At 40.4% G+C, this 27140-nt stretch overlaps 4 protein-coding genes across 4 annotated transcripts in view; 3 read left to right on the top strand and 1 right to left on the bottom strand.

Moving 5' to 3' along the window:
- LOC127977385 (extracellular calcium-sensing receptor) overlaps nucleotides 1-1498 on the top strand; it is a 3345-nt gene extending 1847 nt beyond the window's left edge. Inside the window, exons 4-6 of the mRNA XM_052582264.1 lie at nucleotides 1-80; nucleotides 353-476; nucleotides 594-1498. The exon at nucleotides 1-80 is cut by the window's left edge and continues 97 nt beyond it. Of these exons, the coding sequence (XP_052438224.1) occupies nucleotides 1-80; nucleotides 353-476; nucleotides 594-1498 (1109 nt within the window). The remainder of the gene's footprint in view (nucleotides 81-352; nucleotides 477-593) is intronic.
- Nucleotides 1-27140, bottom strand: part of LOC127977344 (extracellular calcium-sensing receptor) — a 133075-nt gene that overhangs the window by 9216 nt on the left and 96719 nt on the right. The window lies entirely within an intron of this gene.
- Nucleotides 3444-7100, top strand: LOC127977348 (extracellular calcium-sensing receptor-like). The gene is made up of 6 exons (XM_052582223.1): nucleotides 3444-3658; nucleotides 3997-4288; nucleotides 4488-5303; nucleotides 5391-5618; nucleotides 5943-6066; nucleotides 6184-7100. The coding sequence occupies exons 1-6, from the start codon at nucleotides 3444-3446 to the stop codon at nucleotides 7098-7100; spliced, it is 2592 nt and encodes an 863-aa protein (XP_052438183.1).
- LOC127977356 (extracellular calcium-sensing receptor-like) lies at nucleotides 23556-26928 on the top strand. The gene is made up of 6 exons (XM_052582230.1): nucleotides 23556-23770; nucleotides 24096-24387; nucleotides 24498-25301; nucleotides 25411-25638; nucleotides 25806-25929; nucleotides 26015-26928. Exons 1-6 carry the CDS (start codon nucleotides 23556-23558, stop codon nucleotides 26926-26928), a joined length of 2577 nt encoding a protein of 858 aa, XP_052438190.1.

Genomic DNA, 27140 nt, shown 5'->3' on the forward strand with positions numbered 1-27140 from the left:
TGAATTGGCAGCGAAACTCTGATGGGTCAATAATTGCTCGAACGGTTGGTGTGGTAGACGAAGGTGCAGCAAGAGGGAAGGTGCTCACATTGGAGGAGGATGAAATATACTGGAACTTAGAGACAAATAAAGCAAGTCTTTTTCAGTCTTTTAAAATATTGAAACAGAGCCCTCCTATGATATCATATTATGTGTGTAGTTATTGCTGAATGAAGTATACTTTTATCACATTCTATACATTCTTGTATAGAAATTATACAAACACACTGTACACTATTTGTGTGTGTGTGTGTGTGTGTGTTTGTGTGTGTACGTGTTTGCATTCTGTGTGTGTCTGTGATGTGTCCTTCAGCCTCAACGGTCTGTGTGCAGTGAGAGCTGCCCCCCAGGCACAAGGCGAGCCAGAAGGAAGGGCCTTCCTGTCTGCTGTTTTGACTGCCTGCCATGTGCAGATGGAGAGATTTCTAATATTTCAGGTGAGGAGAGTCATGACCAGAAATTACAACAGTTAAAACAGTAATTATTATTTAATAACAGTTCAACATTATGCCTCTGTTTTTATTTTTCTCTCTCTTTGATGTCCATATACATAGATTCCATTGAGTGCACAGTGTGTCCAGATGAGTTCTGGTCCAACCCAAAAAAGGATGAGTGTGTCCCGAAAGAAGTGGAGTTTCTATCCTATGAGGAACCTCTGGGCATTTCCTTAAGCACTGCTTCCTTGCTTGGCACCTTCATCTGTTCTGCAGTAGTTGTCATATTTGCACATCACCGCCATACTCCAGTTGTGCGAGCTAACAATTCAGAGCTCAGCTTTCTGCTGCTGTTGTCACTCAAACTATGTTTTCTGTGTGTTCTACTGTTCATTGGCCGGCCTCAGTTGTGGACATGCCAGTTAAGACATGCTGTATTTGGTATAAGTTTTGTCCTGTGCATCTCCAGCATCCTGGTGAAGACTATGGTGGTTATAGCCGTGTTCAAGTCATCTCGGCCAGAGGGCAAAGGAGCAATGAAATGGTTTGGAGCAGCTCAGCAAAGGTGCACGGTTCTGGTCCTAACAGCTCTCCAGGTTGTAATATGTTCAGTCTGGTTATCAAATGCATCTCCAGTACCCCATAAAAATAACCAGTATACCAGTTCCAAAATAGTATTTGAATGTACTATAGGCTCAGTGGCTGGTTTTTCCATGCTACTCGGCTATATTGGCCTTTTGGCAGCAGTAAGTTTCCTGTTAGCCTTCCTTGCGAGAAATCTGCCAGATAATTTTAATGAAGCAAAGTTCATCACTTTTAGTATGTTGATCTTCTGTGCTGTGTGGATTGCATTTGTTCCAGCATTTGTGAGCTCACCAGGGAAATATGCAGTGGCTGTGGAGATATTTGCAATACTGGCTTCCAGCTTTGGATTACTGGTTGCCATATTTGCTCCAAAGTGCTACATCATTATTGTACACCCAGAAAGAAACACTAAAAAAGCCATCATGGGAAGAACAAACTAAAAAAAAAAAAAAAAAAAAGAAAAGAAAAAAGATTTTAATGATGAACAAATGTACTGCTTTTTGAAACATTAATAAATTGCTCTGATGCAGGTTAAAACAATTAGCAGCTGTTTTCGATCAAATAAGCTTGGCTGGTTTTCATATAAATCTCTGTCAGGTCTAACAAATCCCTCACATACCCTCACAAAGTTTCAGTTGAAAGAAGCATTTTTATCTAAAAATCAATTTACAAATGTTTCACACAGAAAATATTAATTTAAATCATCCTAACATGCATATTGTTTATGTGTTGTGTGAAATAATATTTTAACATTTACAAATATTTATTGTAAGTCACTTACCTTAACATTTTTTTTTTTAAGAATAAAATTGACATTACAGTTTTGTTTTATTTTTTATCTACATTATGCCACAAATGCTGTTGACTGAGTTTAACTTTTATTATTAAACCTTGAATTTAAGCAAATAAATAAAATGTATCAACAATAGGCTGATCTATCGCCACCTTCATATATTGTAGTCAGCGTACTCCACCTACAGGCAATATTATGATGTCATGTTAACCTTATTAAATTATGCCTTACTAAGAACAGGTGGCACAGAATAAGTGATTATGGGATGAGAAGTTGCATTCAAATTAATCTAAAATCAGGATGGAGCTTAACGGAATGTGAATGAATGTATGAATGAATATTAATGAATATGTGTGTGTGTGTTTGTGTGGGCATGTTTTTGTGACATATCAGGACCCAACTCTGTATAATGACATGGGTATGACACAGGTATTACACGGAGAGGGTGACTTATGAGGACATAACCCATGTCCCCATTTTTCAAAACGCTTATTACTCATACAGAATTAGTTTTTTTGAGAAAGTAAAAATGCACAAAGTTTCCTGTGAGGGTTACGGTTAGGTGTAGGGTTGGTGTAGGGCCATAGAATATACAGTTTGTACAGTATAAAAAACATTACGCCTATTGGATGAACCCACTTATCACAAAAACAAACGTGTGTGTGTGTGTGTGTGTGTGCATGTGTGTTTATGACATATCAGGACACAACTTTGTATAATGACATGAGTATGACACAGGTGACAGTGTATGACACAGAGTATGACACTTTTCACAAAAACAAACGTGTGTGTGTCCATGTGTTTGTGTGTGCATTTGTGTGTGTGTGTGTGTAGAACTGTGAGGATGCACACTTTCCATAATTGTTTGCCCAATTAGCTTCTAATGCACAATCTATGTTTAGGTGATTTGAGTGTGTGTGTGCATGGGTTTGGGTGGTTTATGGGGACACAAATTTGTATAATGATATGGGTATGACAGAGGTATCACAGTGCGAAGGTAGTCTATGAGGACACTGCCTATGTCCCAATCATTCAAAAGATTTAAAAAAGAAAAAGAAAAAACAAAGAAAAAGAAACATACTAAATTGTGTTATTTATTTATTTATTTATTTATATCTTAAAATGCACAAAATTTTCTGTGAGGGGTAGGTTTAGGTGCAGGGTGATAGAAAGTACAGTTTGTACAGTATAAAACCCATTATGCATTACACATATGGAGAGTCCCTGCAAACCACCAATGCTAATATGTGTGTGTTCACTTCAGTTAAATTTTTAATGAGGGAAATTTATTGTATTTATTAATTGTATTTAATATGATATATTAAATACAGGCTGACATTGCTAAGTAACTGATCAAAATAATTTAATTAATAACTGGTAAAAAAAAAAAAAGTGTTTGAATGAATGGATGAATGAATGAAAAAAACCTTCTCACACTGTACTCATGGTTTGAAAATGATACCAAACAGTTACCCAGAAGGATGTCCTTATTTCTCAAGTGACACCTCCCCTACATTAAAAGAATTCCACACACTGGGTAATACAGTGAGTTTAGCTGAGTTTGCCATAAAGAAAAAGGAAAAAGAACAGAGATGTGGTTCACTCTAAATATCTGCCTGTATCTGTCATTTAACTATATCTCTGCTACTTTTATCTCAGACTCTTGTCAGCTTCAAGGACGCTTCAAGTTGAACGGGATGTACCAGGTTGGAGACTTCATTATTGGAGGCCTGTTTGAGGTTCAGCACCTCAAAGTCTTCCCAGAACTTACCTTCAGAACTGAGCCAGAACTGCCACAGTGTGAGGAGTGAGTTTGGATTGAATTGAGTACTGCTGTGCTTAACAAAGAGTATGAAAGAAATGTAAAATGAGATTTAAATAAAAAAAATAAAAAAAGAACAATAACATATTGCTGATTGTGAATTATACGCAATGTTTCTAAATTAGTTGTTTCCTGTGACTTCTATATTTTGTAACTCAACTAATATATAAAACTCAAATAGTGGGCAGAAAAGCACAAGGATAAAATAGAAATGTGGTTGTAGTATACATTATATAATAATTATATTACAATCTCTGATTTTAAAAATACAGTGAGCTAGATAAATTACATTTTAGTACTAAAATTTGTGTTGTTATTTCCAGATTCTATATGGCAAGTTTTCAGCAGGCACTGACTATGGTTTTTGCCATAAATGAGATTAACAAAAATAACGACCTGCTGCCTAACATCACGCTTGGTTACCAAATCTATGACAACTGCTTAAGACTTGGAGTGGCGTTCCGGGCTGCCATATCCCTAGCTAGTGGGACAGATGAGTTCTTCTCAGACCTCAAGTGCACTGGCCCTCCTCCAGTGATTGGGATTGTGGGGGACCCAGGTTCAAGTCAATCAATAGCAATTTCCAGTGTCCTGGGTCTGTTTCGAGTTCCTATGGTAAGACATAATATTTGTTCCTGCCATAAAATATACAATATTTGTTTCCAAATATCAGTGTGTCAATAATTTAAACAAGTGTGTGTACATGTTTTAAAACAATTTTATTCTCTTGCTTTATTACTTGTGAATTTCATTCACAGTGTGAAATTGCCTGAGAAACTTTGCTTGTTTGTTTTGTTCTTGTGATTTGCATTAGGTTAGTTACTATGCCACTTGCTCCTGTTTGAGTAACAGGAGAAAGTACCCCTCTTTCTTCAGAACAATCCCCAGTGATGCCTTCCAGGTGAGGGCTATGATTCAGATCTTGAGACATTTTGGATGGACCTGGGTTGGTCTCCTCTACAGTGATGATGACTACGGCATCTATGCTGCTCAGTCCTTCCAGCATGAAATGCAGCTGTTTGGGGGTTGTGTGGCATTCTCTGAGATTTTGCCTTATGATAATAACCACAGAGACATTAATAGAATAGTAGGGGTTATACAGACATCTACAGCCAAGGTAGTTGTAGCATTCTCAACTGATTTGTCATCCCTGATGGATGAGTTGTTGTCACAAAATGTGACAGGCAGGCAGTGGATTGCAAGTGAGGCTTGGACAACAACACCTGTCCTACAAACTCCACAATATTTGCCTCTACTGGGAGGGACACTGGGCATTGCTATCCGTCGTGGACAGATTCAGGGACTTCATGACTTTCTGATACATCTCCACCCTGACAATAATCCAAAAAATAGCACAATAAAAATATTCTGGGAGAAAATGTTTGGGTGCAAGTTTGAGGCTGTAGATGAACAACAAGAACAAGGTGGAACAAAATGTTCAGGGCAAGAGGATCTGAGCAGCACAGAAACAGCATTCACTGATGTATCAGAGCTGAGGGCCTCATATAATGTGTATAAGGCAGTTTATGCCCTGGCACATGCGCTTCATGACCTGATGCAGTGTGAGGAGGGGAGAGGACCATTCAGTGGGAACAAATGTGCCAGCATAACCAACCTGAAACCCTGGCAGGTAAAGCTCATGTACAGTATAGTGCACACAATATACAAAGTTCTGCCACATATTTAATTTAACACGTTCTGTCTACAAAATGTACAGCTGGTTCACTACCTAAAAAAAGTGAACTTCACCACAGGTTTTGGGGATAGTGTGTCATTTGATGAGAATGGAGATGCTCTGGCCATCTATGATGTGATGAACTGGCACCCAAGGTCTGATGGATCGATTGTTGTCCGCACGGTTGGTGTGGTAGATGAAGGGGCAGCAACAGGGAAAGTGCTCACACTGGATGAGGATGCATTATACTGGAATTTTGAGACAAAAAAGGCAAATAACATGTTATAGCAAATAGCATGTTACTTACTTCTTGGTTAGGACGTTTAGTCTGAATGTTTAATTAAAAACAACAGCAATAAATAAATAAAGTCTTTGTACCCTTTTAAGTATATATATATATATATATATATATATATATATATATATATATATATATATATATATATATATATATAAATAATATGATAAAAAATAGCAGTAATCATACATATGCATTTAAGGTGTATGTAAATGCATATACCTAGAAATAATAATAATAATAATAATAATAATAATAATAATAATAATAATAATAATAATAATATCCTCCTTCAGCCCCCACAGTCTGTGTGCAGTGAGAGCTGCCCCCCAGGCACCAGACTAGCTAGGAGGAAAGGCTTTCCTGTCTGCTGTTTTGACTGCCTGCCATGTGGCGATGGAGAGATTTCTAATACAACAAGTGAGAAAATTAATGTTTGCAAATGAAATATGTACTTGATCATAAATATTGGATCATTCTCAATATAATTATACTGTGATTCTGTCCTATATCTCTCTTTCTTTCTGTCTCTTACAGATTCACCTGAATGCTTCATGTGTCCAGATGAGTATTGGCCAAGTCCAAAAAATTACCACTGTGTTCCTAAAGAAGTTGAATTTCTATCCTATGAAGATCCGCTTGGGATTTCTCTAACCACTGCTTCCCTCTTAGGCAGTAGTTTCTGTGCTTTTGTGATGGTCATATTTGCTCATCACCGTAACACTCCTGTAGTACGTGCTAACAACTCAGAGCTTAGCTTCCTGCTGCTGTTGTCACTCAAACTGTGTTTCCTGTGTGTGCTGCTGTTCATTGGCCGGCCCCAGTTGTGGACATGTCAGTTAAGACATGCTGTGTTTGGCATAAGCTTTGTCCTGTGCATCTCCAGCATCCTGGTGAAGACTATGGTGGTAATAGCCGTGTTCAAGTCATCTCGGCCAGAAGGCAAATCTGCCCCAATCAAGTGGTTTGGTTCAACACAGCAAAGAGGAACCGTTTTAGCCCTTACTTCTACACAAGTAGCAATATGCACTGTCTGGTTATCTACTGCATCCCCGACACCCCATAAAAACAATCAGTATATACGCTCTAAAATAGTATATGAATGTACAATAGGCTCAGTGGCTGGTTTTTCTGTGCTGTTAGGATACATTGGACTGTTGGCAGTAGCAAGTTTCCTGTTAGCCTTCATGGCCAGGAAACTTCCAGATAATTTTAATGAAGCAAAGTTCATCACTTTCAGCATGCTGATTTTCTGTGCTGTGTGGATGACATTTGTTCCAGCATATGTGAGCTCACCAGGGAAATATGCAGTGGCTGTGGAGATTTTTGCCATACTGGCTTCCAGTTTTGGATTATTGGTGGCCATATTTGCCCCAAAGTGCTACGTAATTATATTACACCCAGAAAGAAACACTAAAAAAGCCATCATGGGAAGATCAACCCAAAAGAAATAGTTATACATGCTAAACAGACTAGTGTAAGTTCCTGTAAATAAAATTAAACATCAAATTACTTCAAATTATATGTGTCTGTGTTGTTTATTTACCTTTAAATAAACTGATATCAAATGTATATCTCCCACAGGTTCATTAGGTTCTCTTGGCAGTTTTTTTTTTTTTTTAGTTGATTTTGCTTCGATTATCTCGGTCAATCTGACATAAAATAATGTAAGGGAAACAGGTCAATTTAGCTCAAAGGGAATCATTTAAGATTTTAAAGGGAATTTGAACAGAATCACTGTTTCACGGCTGTTCACGGAGACGCGCCTGCGATTCAGTGAACGAGCCGTTTAACATCAAATCTGCGCTGGATACTAATATCCAAACTATAGTGAAAACACTATCAATTAGCACAGTAACAAGATCGGCAGTTTAAGACATTAACTTGTAAGCACAAAACACAAGATACTTCTCTTTTCAATATGAATAAGGCTTTATTAGATAAATCTAAGACATATAAACTAATCTAACATAAACGCACACACACATTCACACAAGTTGCAGGAAGGTCAAAAGTTAGGGAAAGATGAGTTTAAGAGAATGGAAATATGGAATCCCAAGTTAACAGCAATACGTTAAATTGCATAAACATGAACAACCATCAATCACGTAATTAGCGCTCGCATTGAGTTCCTCAATGAGGTTAAAATTATATTAGATACACCAGTAAAGGTCACAGTCTGGAGGTAAAGTTACTTGCATCTCCTGTGAAGAAGGAGCCTCGGTGAAAGGGCTATCCCGAGGTCGTTGATTGGCTGGAAGTTCAGTCTCTGAAGTGACGTCTTGGGAAGCCCGTGGTTGTTGGGCGTTGGCTGAAAGTGCAGAGTGTTCGCTGGTTGAAGTTGAATGGACGTTACAAAACTTAACTCAGAACACGAAACTCTCAAACGGAAAAGAAAAGAAATAAAGTTTGACGAGACTAGGTTGTGTTCCTTCTCATAGTAGCAGCAGGCAGGCACGCTGGAACCGCGCTCAAAGAACAATGATGACTACCGCATGGCTAGATGCTACAAGCTAAAGCTAGGTAGCAAAGCTACAAGCTAAAAGCTAAGAGCAGGCATGACTGATAGCACGAGCAAGGCTGGAACTAAAAGCCGACATGGCTAATAGCAGCAGCTAGACTAGAACTAAAAGCAGACTAAAAGCTAAATTTCATGGGGTCCAAAGTATTTAAAACTTCCTTGTTGGCCACCCCTCGAATGTTGCCTTGACCAATCAGATATGTTCTTGGGGTGGGTATCATAAATCATTTGTTTATCTTACCAAGCATGTGGTTCTTGCCTCACAGGGTCTAATTTTGGACATGATTCCTATAACATGATTATGATATATTTTACAAATAAATGATTGTCAGGACAATATCAAGCAAGAAAATGCGATTATTTCAATACTAGACATGACTAGGTATCCTATAGTTATCAAAAGACATACAAAATAAGTGATTATACATGATAGTCAAATGTGTGGGTTACACGTAAATGAATATGGAGTTAAGCAATGGAATGATTCATTCATAAGTCTTTTTTGAGTTCATTCTGGTCCATATATAATGTATAAAAAGCAGTTTCTTTGCCATTCTCTGGCAAAGGGACTTTTCTGTGAAGACAAAGGTTTAAAGCCCTTCCCCCTTAGGAATTTCAGTCTGGTTTCACTGGCTGGGGGGGGGGAAGTCAATGCAAGTATTTAACTTGATCTCCTGGGTTTACATGTGATGTCCAGCGTTGCATTCCAATCACAAACAATAAATTTGACAATCTCTTCTTCGAATTAAAATTGTCAATAATTGTTCTATTGGTGTTAATGTTGAAAGCTGTTGTGTGAACAAGTTGGTTGGTTGGTTATCTTGCTTGGTTCTTGTGGCACTAGAACTGATTTATGACTTCCTGAGGAATTCAGCTCATGTTTCAATGCACACAGCTCTGATAGACTCTTTGATTTGTCTGATTTGACTCATTTCTGCTACATATATCCCCCTTTCGATCGGCGAGGTGTTTAGGTGAAGACATCGTTGATCGCTGGAGAAACAAAGGCAGAAGAAGCAGACAAACACAGCAAACAGCAAGACAACACCTCCATGACAGTTACTGTACTGGTGCAGGCATCAGGTTATTTAGGTACACGTGGTTAAGTTCAATTAGTCAATGTAGTTTAGCACATTGAGGATAGTTTAGATCGTCTTGGAAATTGTTTTTATTTTGATTCATCAATCAAATTTGTGGTTAACTTTGTTTGGTTCTTCTAGGTTGTCTTACTTTACATGTTTACCATTAGTTTTCTAGTAATTTCGTTTTCAATTCAATGGATTGACCTATCATGCATGGAGCTCTCTGGCTTCCATTCAGTTTAGAGTGGCTGGCGGATATTAGGTGTTGCGAGTCAATCCTAATATCAGACCTTCGACCCTCGCAGGGTGTCTAGGCGTTTCACCTACTCAGGAAAGAGGGGAAGGAGAAGGATAGGTAAAAGAAGAACAAAACAAAACAAGGCTGCCGTGTGTTTTCCTAGCATGTGTTACAACTACTATTGAGCTAGGATGTCAGGTGCAGCTAGTGTGTCGTGAACCTTAACTTAGTGTCAGGTGTTCTACCTATTGTGAGGATGGCTGCACGTTTCTTCATGGTGGGTATGTGTAACTTTGTTACGCTAAAAGTTGGATATTCTACCTGTGGGAAGAATATGTTTGTTGACTGTGTTATCAGTGGATGTGTTTACCTCTGGGTGTAGGTAATGTTGTGTGTTACTGGTGTAGTGCATGTGTGGTCAGATCTGTTCAAATCTGTGTTGTCTCCCCCTTTTTCTAGCATGTCACTGAAGACTGGCTCTCTGCATCCTTGGCTTGGATGAGGGCGTGTCCATCGTCTAATGAGGGGTCAGTCCAGCAAGGCAGGAGGTTCTTTGGCAGACAGTCGGAGGCAGTTTGGCATGGCTGTGTGAAGCTGAGTTGCAAAACTTGTCTCCTATGTTGCATTCTTCTTGTGATGCCTTCTGGCTGTAGCAGACTTTCTGACCTTCTGTGCTCTGGTGGTTGCTGTTGCACAGACAGGGAATTTGGAACTTGGAGTTGGAGTTCATTTGACAGTTTGTTAGTGACTGAGGTGATGTCCTTTAGTGCCTCAGATTTTTCATCAACAGTTGGCCGTGAAAGACTTGTTCATTCTGGGTTGTTGTTGAACAGGTGCTTGTCATCTCTGATGCGGTGCACCAGGTGATCACCGGCCTTCCGTTCTGTCGCTGGTCACAGCGAGCATGACTCAACTTGGTGGTCATATGCATGTAAATTGTCTTGAAGGAACTCTCTTAGTTGTTCCATGACTTGTTCCGTGTCTTCTAATGGTAAGCGGTTATGTTCTTGTGCATACTCAGCACTGTGCATGTCTGAGTGGTGCTGAGGTGGGTTTTGTTGTCGCTTACCCACACGAGTTGCTCTTGGATGAGTCAGGTGATTACCTTTGGATATCTGGTTAGGTTTCCAGATGTTATCCTTTTGGTTTCTTGAGAAGCGTGGCTGGTCCCATGGATTTTTCCAGCAGTTGGGCTGAAAGCGGTCGTGGATATGGGCGTCACGTTCTCTGTGCTCTTGATGGAAGACTCTGGTGTTGTGATGCCACTGGGTGTCGTCCAGTGCAAGGCTTGAGTCTTTGTTGACAGAGTTCAAGAGTGTGGATGTTTTGTTACCTTTCTTTGAGGCCAACTTCTGCTTGTTATAGGCCTTCTGTGTTAGGTCACGCAGCTGTTGGATGGTCATGGAGTTTGGACAGGCCATGACACCTAGATGGTGACTGACTCCAGGGTGCAGATTTCTTAGGAAGAGGCTTTTGAAGTTCACATCCTCTTCAAGGTCAGGGCTGTTGTGTGCACCAAAGTAGGCTTGTCGGAGTCGGTTGTAATAAGCTTGTGGAGTCTCTTGACGACCTTGTTTGGTTTCCAAGGCAGTTAACAGTCCATGTTCAGACTCTGGGTCTGTAAACTCTTTAATCAGGACCTCACGAAGTCGCTGGTAGTTTGACTTGGTTTGACTGGGCTGTCGATCTAGAAAGTTTCGTACCTCGGAACTGGACGTGGCTCTAAGGAGGTATAACCAGTCTCTGTCAGTCACATGAGGTCTCACTTCCAGGTGAAATTCGATATCTCGCAGGTAAGCTTGGATGTCGGGGCTCTCTGTGGAGTCCGGGTTGAACCTGCTGATGTTTTCAGACAGCTTGTTGAGGTCTTTGATTGTCATCCCGTGTGCAGCTTCAAGGTCTTGGACGGGAGGTTTTCTTTCGTTGGCAGGAAAGGGTTGTGTGGCGAAGGCAGGTGAGGTTTTGGGTTGTGGCCCTTCGCTCCTTTCGTCACATGCCAGTTCTTGGACGTGGGACTCTGCTCTGCTCAGCAGTGATGAGGCTAAGAGATGTTTCTCTTTTCTTGGCTCTAGTTTGTGCTTGTAAGCATTTTGGAGTTCTTTTCTGACCATGTAGAGCTCATCGTTGGTATCATCTAGTTGTTGGGTCAGATTGTCCATTTCAGTTCTGTACCTTTCAAGGTGGTCTTTCAAAGCACTGATTTCAGAATTCTTGTTTCTGATGTCTATCTTGGCTTTCTCCAGTAGCTGTTCGGCATACTGGAGTCTGTTTACCAGGTCTTTCTGAGCAGCCGTTGCATGTTGCTGGTCGAGCTGAGCTGCTGCCAGGGCTGCTTGGAGCTTCATAACTTGTTCTGTTGTATCCTGCTCCCTCTCGCTGGGTGCTTTGAGTTGATTTTGAACTTTCACTTCCAGCTTGTCTATGCGATGTTGAGCACGTGTCAGCTCCTCTTGAAGGTGGGTGATGTGCTTGTCGCTCAGTTTCAGCTGGGTGGTGAAGGCATAGCTTAGTGAGCTCGTGATCTTGACTAGCTCCTCGTGGTTGTTGTTCTGGCTTGAATCTTGTGTCAGAAATCTTCTCAGGATTAGGATTATTATTAAAAATAATAACAGTTCAAATGGAGTGAGGCTGTCTGTTATGCCTCTCAGCCAAATGTTCACATCTTCCCCATGGGAAATGGGGTCTGCAGTCTGCGGCATGTTGGCACGCTAGGGAGAAGAGAGACTGACACAGATCTGTGTGGAGTAAAAGCCTATGTGTGGTGGGACAACTAAGTGTTGTATCAGTGATTGTGAACCACTAGTGAAATGTGGTGATGACTGTGTTGGTCTCAGGGTGTCTAAGTAGACTAGAGATGCGAAGACTTTGTCACTCTAATGAGGAAAAGGAAAAAAGAGACAGAGGTGAAAAACAAATTCAAATGACAAGCAAAATTTATGTTTTTCAAATGAGGAAAATTATTTTTTCCAATTAAATGTTATCAAAACGTAAACAATATTATTATATTTCTTGCTTTGGACAAAAGAATACAATAATAATTCTGATATCTCTTTTCTTAGTCTGACAGGATTGACACCGTACACCTTTCAGTTGGACCGCTCACCAGGGAGTCAGCGAAGGCGACAGTTGCTCAACACGTATCTCTATTAAATTGATCTCAACGTTGGATGAGATGCTAAAACTTGGATTGCGTTTCCAAATGTAGGGAGGTTATGAAGAACAAATGAGAGTATGATTACAATCAAATTCATAAGGATGATTCGTCGTCTTTGGCACGATTGTGTATTTACTTCACTTAGAATTGATTGATGGTTCTTACATGTCCTACAAATGTAAAAAGAGAAGAGGAAAGTAAAGGAGAGAGAGGACGGAGATGGTAAGTCTCAGTAGCGGTTATCTCAACTACAAGGAGAGCGTTGTGTTAGTTGCTGCACAACTAATCAAACAAAATAAACTTTAAGTGAAAGAGGGTTGTCTTTCTAATTTATTTGAACTCGTAGTGAGGGATAACAATGTCTCCTTTTAGGGCTCAGGTTTGTCGTTCCCAGGCTAGGATACACAAAAGTAAAGAAAAGAAATAGGAAAATTAAAAATTAATAAATGGGCAAAATATGCAAACATGAAATTAAAAAGAGGAAATCAATACGTAAAACAATAGTGGTTAAGTGTATAACCAAAACAGGAAGAGGGGTAAAACGCATTCAAATAAGTAAAGGTCTGAATAGCATATATTCAGATGGGTAATAAATAAATTAGGAAGAATAAGTTTACTTAACTTCCAAAGTTCAAGGCTTATTCATTCCTAAAATAATTAGACCCAAAAGAGAATACTAGAAATAAAAGATCATATGAAATGACCTGAGAGGGAAATTTTAAATGATTCAAAATAAATTTAATGTTTCAATTAAATTTCAATTTGACAATTAATAATTGTGAGTCAGTATTTCCCTTTCTAGTAAAATGAAAATAAGTGGTCTAGTGAGAAAAGAGAGCGATAAAAAGAGAGGGACTAACAAGTGTTAGTTAAGATGTTTAAAATGGTTAAATCACGTCAGCGTTGCCCAAACACACATTATTCTACCACTGGATGGTAATGCTAACGGCTAACCTTTGAGGCTAGTGGCTTTAGTATAGACTTCAATGTAAATGCAATGTTTCGTTAGCTTAGCGACACCGCGGAGTTTGTGCGCTGCGCGTGCACAGTTCAGAGTTGCTCCGGAAGTACGTTAGGCTTCCTGGTCACGGTCGTCACTATGGCAACCAAAACACATTCTAGTGGATTAGCACATGAATTGTTGCATTGTTGCAAATACAGTTAAGCATGTTACATGAAATGTCGGCTCATTTCAACACTGTACAAATAACAAGACCGCCTTTCAGTTGTTTTGCGATGTGGCACTTAAACTCTCAGTTTGTATAGAGTTAAATTTATCTTACTTCAAATAGCAGCTTCCTGCTGTAGTTATTATATCAATCTCAGCAATTTGATTCTCCGTGCCAGTTTTTCTGGACACAAACATAAAGGTTTTCCTTCGCTGTTGGTACACAGTTAAAATTTACTTGATCAAGCTTTTAAAACACTCCCATTCAAATTACTCTCGGACACACGCAGTGTTACGCGAGATTGCATTCACTTTGTGAACGGATACACATGGGCAAACATTGTTCTCTAATGTTTAACGTTAACTTAGGGGAGTCGAATATCAAATTTGATTCGGCAGTGGAACACGCACTGGCAATCAAACTATATGAAATATGAATACGGGGACTTTGATAAATAGATTGAGGAACCCGCTCAAAACTATTCTTTATTCACCGATTTATATCCCTTTTGAAACACTAACAGTTTAGCTCCGTTCAGCAAACAGTGACTGAGATAGCGTTTGAGACACTGGAACACGCAGTGAAATCAAATCAGCTATAAAACAAGGCATTACACAAATGAGGAACACGCTCAATTTCTACCTTATTGTACGATCTCAGATGTTTACTTTTAAGTTCACTTACTGCTGTTAACAAAGGGGAGACGGACTCGAGTTAAAGTCTCCTCTAGCTCCTTTCATTCAAGCGGGAGGGCGCGCGCTGCTTACGTCACGCAAACACACACACATACTCAGGTCTCGGAAGCTTTTCATCCGTCATTCCTTTAGCAAAATCAAAGATTAAATAACTTGGTTTATGCTCACAATTTAGGTTAAACTGCCCGCATTCTCCACCATTATAAATGTAAGGGAAACAGGTCAATTTAGCTCAAAGGGAATCATTTAAGATTTTAAAGGGAATTTGAACAGAATCACTGTTTCACGGCTGTTCACGGAGACGCGCCTGCGGTTCAGTGAACGAGCCGTTTAACATCAAATCTGCGCTGGATACTAATATCCAAACTATAGTGAAAACACTATCAATTAGCACAGTAACAAGATCGGCAGTTTAAGACATTAACTTGTAAGCACAAAACACAAGATACTTCTCTTTTCAATATGAATAAGGCTTTATTAGATAAATCTAAGACATATAAACTAATCTAACATAAACGCACGCACACACACATTCACACAAGTTGCAGGAAGGTCAAAAGTTAGGGAAAGATGAGTTTAAGAGAATGGAAATATGGAATCCCAAGTTAACAGCAATACGTTAAATTGCATAAACATGAACAACCATCAATCACGTAATTAGCGCTCGCATTGAGTTCCTCAATGAGGTTAAAATTATATTAGATACACCAGTAAAGGTCACAGTCTGGAGGTAAAGTTACTTGCATCTCCTGTGAAGAAGGAGCCTCGGTGAAAGGGCTATCCCGAGGTCGTTGATTGGCTGGAAGTTCAGTCTCTGAAGTGACGTCTTGGGAAGTCCGTGGTTGTTGGGCGTTGGCTGAAAGTGCAGAGTCGTGTTCGCTGGTTGAAGTTGAATGGACGTTACAAAACTTAACTCAGAACACGAAACTCTCAAACGGAAAAGAAAAGAAATAAAGTTTGACGAGACTAGGTTGTGTTCCTTCTCATAGTAGCAGCAGGCAGGCACGCTGGAACCGCGCTCAAAGAACAATGATGACTACCGCATGGCTAGATGCTACAAGCTAAAGCTAGGTAGCAAAGCTACAAGCTAAAAGCTAAGAGCAGGCATGACTGATAGCACGAGCAAGGCTGGAACTAAAAGCCGACATGGCTAATAGCAGCAGCAAGACTAGAACTAAAAGCAGACTAAAAGCAAAATTTCATGGGGTCCAAAGTATTTAAAACTTCCTTGTTGGCCACCCCTCGAATGTTGCCTTGACCAATCAGATATGTTCTTGGGGTGGGTATCATAAATCATTTGTTTATCTTACCAAGCATGTGGTTCTTGCCTCACAGGGTCTAATTTTGGACATGATTCCTATAACATGATTATGATATATTTTACAAATAAATGATTGTCAGGACAATATCAAGCAAGAAAATGCGATTATTTCAATACTAGACATGACTAGGTATCCTATAGTTATCAAAAGACATACACAATAAGTGATTATACATGATAGTCAAATGTGTGGGTTACACGTAAATGAATATGGAGTTAAGCAATGGAATGATTCATTCATAAGTCTTTTTTGAGTTCATTCTGGTCCATATATAATGTATAAAAAGCAGTTTCTTTGCCATTCTCTGGCAAAGGGACTTTTCTGTGAAGACAAAGGTTTAAAGCCCTTCCCCCTTAGGAATTTCAGTCTGGTTTCACTGGCTGGGGGGGGGGGGGGAAGTCAATGCAAGTATTTAACTTGATCTCCTGGGTTTACATGTGATGTCCAGCGTTGCATTCCAATCACAAACAATAAATTTGACAATCTCTTCTTCGAATTAAAATTGTCAATAATTGTTCTATTGGTGTTAATGTTGAAAGCTGTTGTGTGAACAAGTTGGTTGGTTGGTTATCTTGCTTGGTTCTTGTGGCACTAGAACTGATTTATGACTTCCTGAGGAATTCAGCTCATGTTTCAATGCACACAGCTCTGATAGACTCTTTGATTTGTCTGATTTGACTCATTTCTGCTACAATAATGTTACTCACAAATATCATGCATGTTATTATTTAACTACTGCTTACAAGGTAGACACTCTGTGTACAGATGGTATATTTTTCATGCATGATTATGTCATTTAAAATAAATATATTAAAAGAAAATGACTTTTGCTTAAGAATGGCAAAATAAGTATAGTGGAAACACGTGTATTTTTATTCAAATATAAATCAGTGCCTTTGCAAAAAATGCCTAGTAAAAAACATTTTATATACAGTATGCCTTCGATAACAGTGGCTAGTAGAATTATATATTTATTTTACTGGGCACTGTTAGCGAAAGGCACTGATTGGTATGTGAATACACATATACACTGTGTATCAGATCTGTGTTGATTAGCATTAAGGAAAGAAGCTTGTAGGAATTGGGAGTGCTAAAAGCTCCTGTGATAATCACAACAAAATGATGCATTACAAAAAACTGGTAACAATTTTAATATCTTTCATTAAAAAAAATCCTTAAACATTATATAATGATTAACAGATCATTGGTTATTATACTGTATATTCACGTTTCTGTGACATGAAATAATGTGAAATAATAAAACATGAAATAATGTTTTTGTTAATGTTTATTAATAAACTTATTAAACATTACTTAATAATTTCATTTCATGCAAATTAAAATGCTTAAAAATATAGTTAAACTTCTATTTCATTGGCACATCATGAAAATCTACAAATTATTTTAACAGATGTTGTACTATGACTAAAACTTTTCTTAATGCACTACACTTTTATTGCTGTTATTGCTGTTATTGAGGTGTGATATGGGTAGGGGTTAGGCTCAGGTTTGGTTGTGTGGGTGGGTTTATGGGTTGGGTAAGGGGTCAATTTGATGACTATAAGGTAACACCATTCAATCTGTTAACATTGCAATATTTTCATTAATGCAGTGTTTATAAACATTTACAAATGATGAAATCACGAGTTCACACTTACATTTAATTTTTTATGTATATATATATATATATATATATATATATATATATATATATATATATATATATATATATATATATATATATAGACAACTATATATATATAAACATTTATTAATTAAAATGTATTACTTTTTAAAAGACATGCATTTTCCATTTACCACACAAAAAATAAAGTATTGAAAAGCTATTCAAGCAGCATGTTGGGTAGACACTTGGAGAGAGGTGCCTAGTAATACTCACATGTTAATTATGTTGCTTGTTGCACTTGATCAGTAATTGTTTCCTCTATGATAAACCTTAGTTTTTTTTAGTTTTAGTTTGTGCCTATAATACTTAATCATTTAAGTTAAAAGCTTATCACAAATCTATTTTTTCAGACATTTATCTGTGATTTAAAATACAGGGGGAAAATGCTTGCAAAAATTAATTCGCTGGAACGTACCAATGACTTTTTTAGATCTGGCATGCCTTACACACTTCCCAGAATGCGAGCTCTGCGTATTCTACATCACCAGCCTGAGTGAGCGGTGTAAGGCTCCTGTGTCTCCGCTGATTCCATCCAGCCCTGAATCTCCTGCATCTCCACTGGTTCCACCCAGCTCCTTTTCTCTAGTGTTCCCTCCCAGCCTCCTGCTCTCGCTTCCTCTTAAACCAGTCAGTTCCTCAGCTCCATCTCAGCTGGTGTCTGTCAGTCCCTCAGCCCATCCTGAGTCAGTGCCATCTGGGCTCTCTGATCCGCCTCGGGATTCCAGTCTTCAGCTCTGCCTTGGCGTGAGGATAACCTGTCTACGCTTCCTGCTTTCAAGTCCTGGACTCCACCTCAGTCTTTCAACCCATTGGCTCCACCTTGGTTCCTAGCTCCCTCGTCTCCACTGTGGCCCATCATCCCACCAGTTCCACCAGGCTCCCTCGCCCCTCTGGCTCTGCCTTGGTCAGTAATCGATCATCCCCCGCCTCGGGACTCCACTCCTCTGGCTTTGCCTTGTCCCTCTGTCCCTCTAACTCTGTCTGGCTCCTCTTTCCCTCTGACTCTGCCTTCATCCTCATTTGCTCTGGCTCCACCACAGGCTTCTGGAGCCCCGTCGCCACCTCAGTCGCCTGAGCCTTCTTCCCCACCTTGGCCCTCCGGATCCACTGTGTCACCCTGGCTCTGCAGCTGTTCAGCTCCAACCTGCCGTCACCCTGGACCACAAAACCAGTCATAAGTCTTTTTTATTATTAAGATTGATACATCACCTGAAAGCTGAATGAATAATCTTTCAAGTGATGTATGGTTAGGGTTAGAATCTGACGGTGTAAAAAAAACAACAACAAAAAAACAATAAAAACAGCATTTAAAGTTGTCCAAATGAAGCCCTTAGCAATGCATATTACTAATGATTATATACAGTATATATATATTTTTTAGATATTTACTAAATATCTTCATGGAACATCTTAAATTAATATCCTAATAATTTTTGGTATAAAAGAAAAATCTATAATTTGGACACATACAATGAATTTTTGGCTATTGCTACAATAATAATAATAATAATAATTCCTTACATTTATATAGCGCTTTTCTAGGCACTCAAAGCGCTTTACATAGACAGGGGGTATCTCCTCATCCACAACCAGTGTGCAACATCCACCTGGATGATGCAACGGCAGCCATATTGCGCCAGAACGCCCACCGCACACCAGCTTACTGGTGGAGAGGAGACAGAGTGATGCAGCCAATCAACGGATATGGGGATTGTTAGGAGGCCATGATGGTCAGAGGCTAATGGGCGAATTTAGCCAGGATGCCGAGGTCACACCTCTACTCTTTTCGAAAGACATCCTGGGATTTTTAATGACCACAGACAGTCAGGACCTCGGTTTAACGTCTCATCCGAAGGACGTTGCTCGTTGACAGTATAGTGTCCCCATCACTACACTGACCAGGCTCAGCCCTGCTTAGCTTCAGTGGGCAACCGGTCTTGGGCTCCAGGGTGATATGGCTGCCGGCCAAATATAACTGTGCTACTTATGCTACTTGGTCCGGGGTCACATATGTGAACTAAAGTTTAGATTAGATTAGATTCAACTTTATTGTCATTGCACATGTAGAAACAAGGCAATGAAATACAGTAGTACAAGGGAAAGAGATAGAGCATAACATTAGGAAAGAGAGGAGAAAAAAACAACACCCAGACTACAGTGTGAGAACAGGAAAAACACCTCAGCACAAAAGCACATAATCAATACACCTTAAACACATGAATCTGCAACTGGAAACGGAAATTGGGGGGTCGAGGTAATCCAGCGCAGGTAATCAGTCATCCGGTCCAACAACCATTACAGTGCTGGTCACAGACATGCTTGTCAGACTGGCTGTACAAAGCGGCGAAGGCAAAGGCTGGGAGGTGGTGGGGTGAATGCATATCTGTATATGTGTGTGTGTGTGTGTGTGTGTGTGTTTATGTATTTGAGAGTTTGTGTATTTGTAGGCCTGGAGAGTTGCGATTCACTCTAGATGCCTCAGTCCACCTATAATGACAGCTTCACAGCAAGTTGCCATGGAGACAGCCTTAGTCAGGTCCTAGGCAGAGTCAATTATCAACATGTGTCTGTGGAAGAGGGGGGAGGAACGCAAGAGCGTCTCACTACAGTGCTCCTTCGGGAGATAATTGTTATTCCAACTAGCCAAGGCCAGTGCTGGTAGAGGGAGCCGAAAGAAGATAAGATACCAATTGTTTGGTCAAATAGCTGCATTCCAATTTCACGGTCACTCTCTTTGTCCATTCTGGTCTCCAACTCAAACATTTTTTCCAATTTCTCCAATTCCATTTGTGACACGTGTCCCGAGCTCTCGTCAGCGTCGCCCTGTAAACCGAGCAGTCACACCTGCTTGTCATGGGCTGAGCAGCCACACCTGCGCCCCATCAAGCTCTAGTTATAGAAACCCAGCAAACAAACACAGAGGTGAGAGATGTCTCCTCAAGACTCGACTAACCCCCTTGTTCTATTGTTTATGCAGAGATCCACCACTGCTGGATGCAGGCAGGACAGTGAAGAAGACACCTACGACCCCTCCCCACAGCATTTCCCCAGGTGGCGCTCCTCCCCCAATGATGGAAGAACTGCTGAAGCATCTCACCGAGGTGAGCATCCACCAGCAGCAGATCATGGAGCACATGGCCTTCTTGCAAGGGGAAACCGAACATGAGCTCGCCACACTCCCTCTGGCCACTGCCCCGCGAACTCCGCTACCTGACCCCTGTATCCAGTAACACAGTTGCTACCCAAGATGACAGTGCACGATGACGTAACTATGTATCTCCAAATGTTCGAGACCATCGCCAGAAGGGAGGCGTGGCCCAAGGAGGAGTGGGCACGAATCGTGGCCCGGCTGTTAACTGGAGAGGCAAAGCGGGCATACTTCGTGCTTCCCCGGGAACCAAACGCTTCCTCTGAGGAGTTAAGGAAGGAGATCCTGGGCCGATGGGGCTATCGCCAATCAACGATGCCCAATTTTTCAATGAGTGGACCTTCGACCCGCTGCAGCAGGCCTGGGCTCAAGCGGCTAGCCTCTCCCGCCTCGCCCAGCACTGGTTACTGGCCGGGGGTCCCACCGTACACCAGGTAGCAGAGTGCGTCTTGGTCGACCGCCGCCTGTGGGCCCTTCCACGCCTGCTTTGTCAGGCCGCCGAGATGCGGAACCCAACTAACGTGGATGAGCTGGTCGAGGCCATTGATCTGGAAGAGGCCACCCACAGCTTTACTGTGTCACACAGTGGAGGGGGGAGGAGAAAACCCTATTAGTCATCCCACTCAGCAAGACGGGGGCGGTGATAGAAATAGCTCACGCAAACCCTATGGCCGGCCACCTAGGGGGCACAGAATTTGATCCAGCGCCTCCAGGACCGATTCCACCTGCCGGGCCTAGAGGCTGAAGTCCGGCGGTTCTGCCAGGCCGGCCCGACCTGCCAACGGACCACTCCTCGGACCCCTGACCCCAGCCTGCTGATACCGCTGCCCATCATTGAGGTGCCCTTCAAGCGGATTGGGATGGATCTGGTGGGGGCATTGCCAGACGTCTGCCCGGGGGCACGAACACATCCTTGTCATCTTGGATTATGCCACCCGTTACCCGTTATTGTCGATATGGACACTCAATTCTTGGCCACCCAGAAGATGGAGCTGCAACACCTGGTCAGTCAATTTCCGGATGTGTTCTCCCCCCAGCCTGGGTGGACACATGTCTTGGAGCACGACGTCCACACACCACCGGGGACCATCGTCCGGCAGCGGCCCTACCGTTAGGCCTACATGGGTCCACGGCCACCTTCCAATGCAACAGTACACCACAGTGAAGAAGGAAGCATTGGCTGTCAAGTGGGCAGTCCTGGAGCTCAGGTATTACCTCCTTGGCCATCACTTCACCCTCATAACCAACCACACTCCCCTGCAGTGGATGGCCTGGGCCAAGGAGACGAACGCCAGGGTGACACAGTGGTTCCTCACGCTCCAGGACTTCAACTTCATCATACAACACTGAGCAGGAACGGCCAACGCCAACGCTGACGGACTCTCCCAGATATGGCCAGCTTTCTCAGGTCTGTCAGGGTCCACTCCCTGCCCTCACCCAATCTCCCTGCTTCTCCACAGGGGACAGGTTGCCCACTGCTTCAATCATGACTGGCAGACTTGTGAGGCTTTGGAGAGCTGTTCCCGTTTTCTATCAAATTTTTCGATAACCCAGGTCAAAGCCTAGTCCAATCAGCAGAACATCTGTTATCATGGTTCCGACTAGGTAGATATCTTCAATGTCCTCCATGGAAAGAGCCGCCAGACACACGACCCGCCATCTCTCCCAAGCGTCCATCATGTAGCCAGCTGCGAATGTTCCAGCAGGGCAGTCAGGTTCCCCTGAACCCAAGCTTCTCGTCACGAAGATGTTGTCAATTGCTTTGAGAGACCAGTAAATCAAATCCATAATTTCAGTTTACCAGTGCAGAGAGAGTCTCTCAGAAGTATTAGATGAGACAAGAGAGCAAGCGAAGCAGGGAAGGCAGGGAGGGAAGTAATGCATCCGCCTCCGTTGAGAGCCAAGAAGAAAAGATGTTTAAATCATTTGTAAGAATTCAAAAGTACATTAACAGATAAACTTTTAATTGTTGCGTAATTTCTGCTAAAAATCTTGTAGATTTTTAAAACACATTGAAATGTTAATGATGTTTGTAAACAAGCATTATATAGTTTGTTAATGATTTATTAATGAAGCTTTTAATCATTGTAAACCATCTGTCAAAATTGTTTGAAGATTAAAAAAGATATGAATTGAAAGTCTGATTAATTTTGTAAGCATTTCAACTACATTAAATAATGATATGTTAATAATTTTATAATGTTTAATAAGCTCATTAGTTAACATTCACAAGCACATGATCTCATACTTTTAATGATAATTTAAACATTATATAATGTTTGTTAATGATTTGTTAATGGAATTTATTATAAAATGTTACTAAAACATTTAACAGCACATGACTGCCACCTAGACGATATCCTGTGTAACATACATCAGAAGACAGTACCACTGTCTTAGATCTTCAAGACCAGAATCAATTAACCCAGTTTATCTGAGCTGATCTCAGCTTGTTAAAACATGCAAAAGCAGATGCTTATTTGAAAAACACATATTTTAAAACAACTTATAATGCTATAAATAATGAATGTACAAATTTCAGAGAAGTCTGTAAAAAACAACGCCCAATGTACTATGTTAATATAAAGGAATTTCCCATATAGATTTTTAATAGAATGCATAATAGTTTTAATAAAATTTTATAATAGCTTTACATATATTTTACATTTGACATTATATTGTGTTGTGTTGTGCATTAAAGGAAATTCTCCTGCAGGAAATTATCAGTACATTTTTTTATTTTTTTATTTTTATGTTCCATAATGATGTATTCATTCCATGGGAGGTCCATGTGACATCACCTGTTCTGTAGAAGACAAAAAAATGCACAGTCCTTATAATAAATTAGGGAATCAATAGAGTGAGCTGGTCATACAGAGATTAAGAAAGAGAAATGAGGATTACTTTAAACATCTGTCTCTATCTTTCCTGTACTTTTGTCTCTTCTGCTTTAATTTCAGACTCCTGTCAAATTCAGGGACACTTCAAGCTGAACGGGATGTACCAGGGTGGAGATTTTATCTTTGGAGGCTTGTTTGAAGTTCAGCACCTCAAAGTCTTTCCAGAACTTAGTTTCAGAATGGAACCGGAACAGCCCAAGTGTGAGGAGTGAGTGTGGAAAGTAGAAGATGAAAAGTTATGCTGACTGAAGAATATGGAAAAAAATAATAAGAAGAATAATAATAATAAGAAGATAAAAAGTAACAATTGCCAGATGTTCAGAAAATTATTTAGCATCCTTTTTATTTGATTACATGCAATGGGCTTTATTTGATTATTAATATGTTTTTAAAATGAATATATATATATATATATATATATATATATATATATATATATATATATATATATATATATATATATATATATATATATATATATATATATATATATAATGTACATTGTCACTGAACTTTTTTTTTTGTCCTCCTAGATTCTATATGTCAAGTTTCCAGCAGGCACAAACAATGGTTTTCGCTGTTGATGAGATCAATAAGAATCCACACCTGTTGCCTAACATCACGCTTGGTTATCATCTTTATGACAACTGTTTGAAGCTTGTAGTGGCATTCCGGGCTGCTACAACTCTTATTAGTGGCACAACAAATACATTTTCAAACCTGAATTGCTCTGGCCCACCACCAGTGATTGCTATTGTTGGGGATCCTGGGTCCACTCACTCCATTGCAGTTTCTAGTGTACTTGGTCTTTTTCGCATTCCAATGGTAAGATTTGATATGAATATATTTTGTGCATCTTTTATAGAATGTCAAATTCTTTCTTTCTCTTTTACCCACTTTCATATTTCTGCTTTCTTACGATCTCTCCTAATTAGATTAGCTACTATGCCACCTGCTCCTGTTTGAGTGACAGGAAAAAGTACCCCTCTTTCTTCAGAACAATCCCCAGTGATGCCTTCCAGGTGCGGGCTATGGTTCAGATCTTAAAATATTTTGGATGGACATGGGTTGGGGTTCTTTATAGTGATGATGATTATGGAATCTATGCTGCTCAGTCTTTCCATCATGAAATGCAGAAATTTGGAGGGTGTGTGGCCTTTTCTGAAATAATTCCCTATGATAATCACAGGGACATTCAGCGCATAGTGGCAGTGATTAAAGCCTCTACAGCCAGAGTAGTGGTGGCATTCTCAACTGATCTGTTACCCCTGATGGACGAATTGTTACTGCAAAATGTGACAGGCAGGCAGTGGATTGCAAGTGAGGCTTGGACCACCTCACCTGTGCTCCACCTTCCACGTTTTGTACCCCTTGTTGGGGGCACACTGGGCATTGCCATCCGTCGAGGAGAGATCCAGGGACTTAATGACTTTCTTCTACGTCTACAACCTGACAACGATCCAAGAAATAATTTGGTGAGAATCTTCTGGGAGAACATGTTTGGGTGCAGTTTTGAGAATGGAAGTAGAGATGGGGAAAAAATGTGTACAGCGGAAGAGGATTTGAACAGCACAGTTCATGAATATAATGATGTATCAGAGCTGAGGGCCTCTTATAATGTGTATAAAGCAGTTTATGCCCTGGCACATGCACTTCATGACCTGATGCAGTGTGAGGAGGGGAGAGGACCATTCAATGGGAACAGATGTGCTGACATATCCAACCTACAGCCATGGCAGGTAAGACTCACAGCAATAGAGTCCATTGTTCACTGCACTGCAAAGTCTACTTAATGGGGAAAAAAATACATAAATATATGACTAATACTTACTTTTATAACCTGTGCAGATGGTTCACTACCTACAGAAAGTGAACTTCACCACAGGTTTTGGGGATCGTGTGTCATTTGATAAGAATGGAGATGCACTGGCCATCTATGATGTGATGAACTGGCAGCCGAGTTCTGATGGATCGATTGTTGTCCGCACAGTTGGTGTGGTAGATGAAGGGGCGACAACAGGGAAAGTGCTCACACTGGATGACGATGCATTATACTGGAACTCTAAGACAAAAAAAGTAAATTAAAAACTAAAACTATCCTTTTGCATATATATAGTCTTAATACTATACAAAGTTATGACAAGACAGACAAGAATAGATTAAATGAAAAAGCTGAAATGAATGAAAAGTTTGTCATTAGGTGATATACAAAAATTCTTAATAACAGATGATGTATCCTTCAGCCCCCACGGTCTGTGTGCAGTGAGAGTTGCCCCCCAGGAACCAGACGAGCCATGAGGAAGGGCTTTCCTGTCTGCTGTTTTGATTGCTTGCCCTGTGCAGATGGAGAGATATCTAATGTATCAGGTGAAAAGCTGTATTAAAATTATATATTTTGTGCATGATTCTGCAAATATTACACAAATATTATTTCCCTTATTCGTCTTAACAGATTCTGCTGAATGCACAGTGTGTCCAAATGAATTCTGGTCCAGTCCAGAAAAAAATCACTGTGTCCCTAAAGAAGTAGAGTTTCTGTCTTATGAGGATCCTCTGGGAGTCTCGCTTACTACTGCTTCCCTGCTTGGCACCTGCTTCTGTTCCCTTGTGATGGTCATCTTTGCTCATTACCGTAATACTCCTGTGGTACGCTCCAACAATTCAGAGCTCAGCTTCCTGCTGCTGTTGTCACTCAAACTGTGTTTTCTGTGTGTGCTGCTGTTCATTGGCAGGCCACAGTTGTGGACTTGTCAACTAAGACACGCCATGTTTGGTATTAGTTTTGTACTTTGTGTCTCGAGCATCCTGGTCAAGACAATGGTGGTAATAGCTGTGTTCAAGTCATCTCGACCAGAGGGTACAAGTACAATGAAATGGTTTGGAGCAGCTCAACAAAGAGGCACCGTCCTAGTTCTCACTGCTGTCCAGGTTGTGATATGTGCAGTGTGGCTATCAACTGCCTCTCCAACACCCCATAAAAACATTCAGTATATCAGATCTAAAATAGTATTTGAATGTGCCATTGGTTCAGTGGCTGGGTTTGCCATTCTGCTTGGGTACATTGGCCTCCTGGCAGCAGTAAGCTTCCTGTTAGCTTTTCTTGCTAGAAATCTTCCAGATAATTTTAATGAAGCCAAATTCATTACCTTTAGTATGCTTATATTCTGTGCTGTGTGGATTGCATTTGTTCCAGCATATGTGAGCTCACCAGGGAAATATGCAGTGGCTGTGGAGATATTTGCTATTTTAGCTTCTAGTTTTGGATTACTGGTGGCCATATTTGCCCCAAAGTGCTATATCATCCTTTTACACCCTGAAAGAAACACTAAAAAAGCCATCATGGGAAGAAAAGCTGAAAAGAAATAATTGCACATGCTGACTGGGAAAGTTTCTTAAAATGGTATTTCTGCCTAGTTCACACTATTTTACTGTCCAACTTGTAGCAGCTTTAATAAAAAGATATGCATCATTATATGCTTTATACGTTTATTATATTTATTTTATGTTTTCTAATATGATGCCATAATGTAACAATAAAATATTACAATACAAAATTATCACCATAGTAAAAGCTACCA

Source organism: Carassius gibelio, chromosome B18, assembly GCF_023724105.1.
Source record: "Carassius gibelio isolate Cgi1373 ecotype wild population from Czech Republic chromosome B18, carGib1.2-hapl.c, whole genome shotgun sequence".
Classification (NCBI taxonomy): domain Eukaryota; kingdom Metazoa; phylum Chordata; class Actinopteri; order Cypriniformes; family Cyprinidae; genus Carassius; species Carassius gibelio.

Excerpts from the sequence above, each read along its gene's own strand:
- LOC127977348 (XM_052582223.1), top strand. The coding sequence starts at position 3,444 with ATGTGGTTCACTCTAAATATCTGCCTGTATCTGTCATTTAACTATATC. Across the intron at positions 5,304-5,390 it reads CCAACCTGAAACCCTGGCAG|CTGGTTCACTACCTAAAAAA; the intron begins GTAAAGCTCATG and ends CAAAATGTACAG. Across the intron at positions 6,067-6,183 it reads AGAGATTTCTAATACAACAA|ATTCACCTGAATGCTTCATG; the intron begins GTGAGAAAATTA and ends TGTCTCTTACAG.
- LOC127977356 (XM_052582230.1), top strand. The coding sequence starts at position 23,556 with ATGAGGATTACTTTAAACATCTGTCTCTATCTTTCCTGTACTTTTGTC. Across the intron at positions 24,388-24,497 it reads GTCTTTTTCGCATTCCAATG|ATTAGCTACTATGCCACCTG; the intron begins GTAAGATTTGAT and ends TCTCCTAATTAG. Across the intron at positions 25,639-25,805 it reads GGAACTCTAAGACAAAAAAA|CCCCCACGGTCTGTGTGCAG; the intron begins GTAAATTAAAAA and ends TGTATCCTTCAG.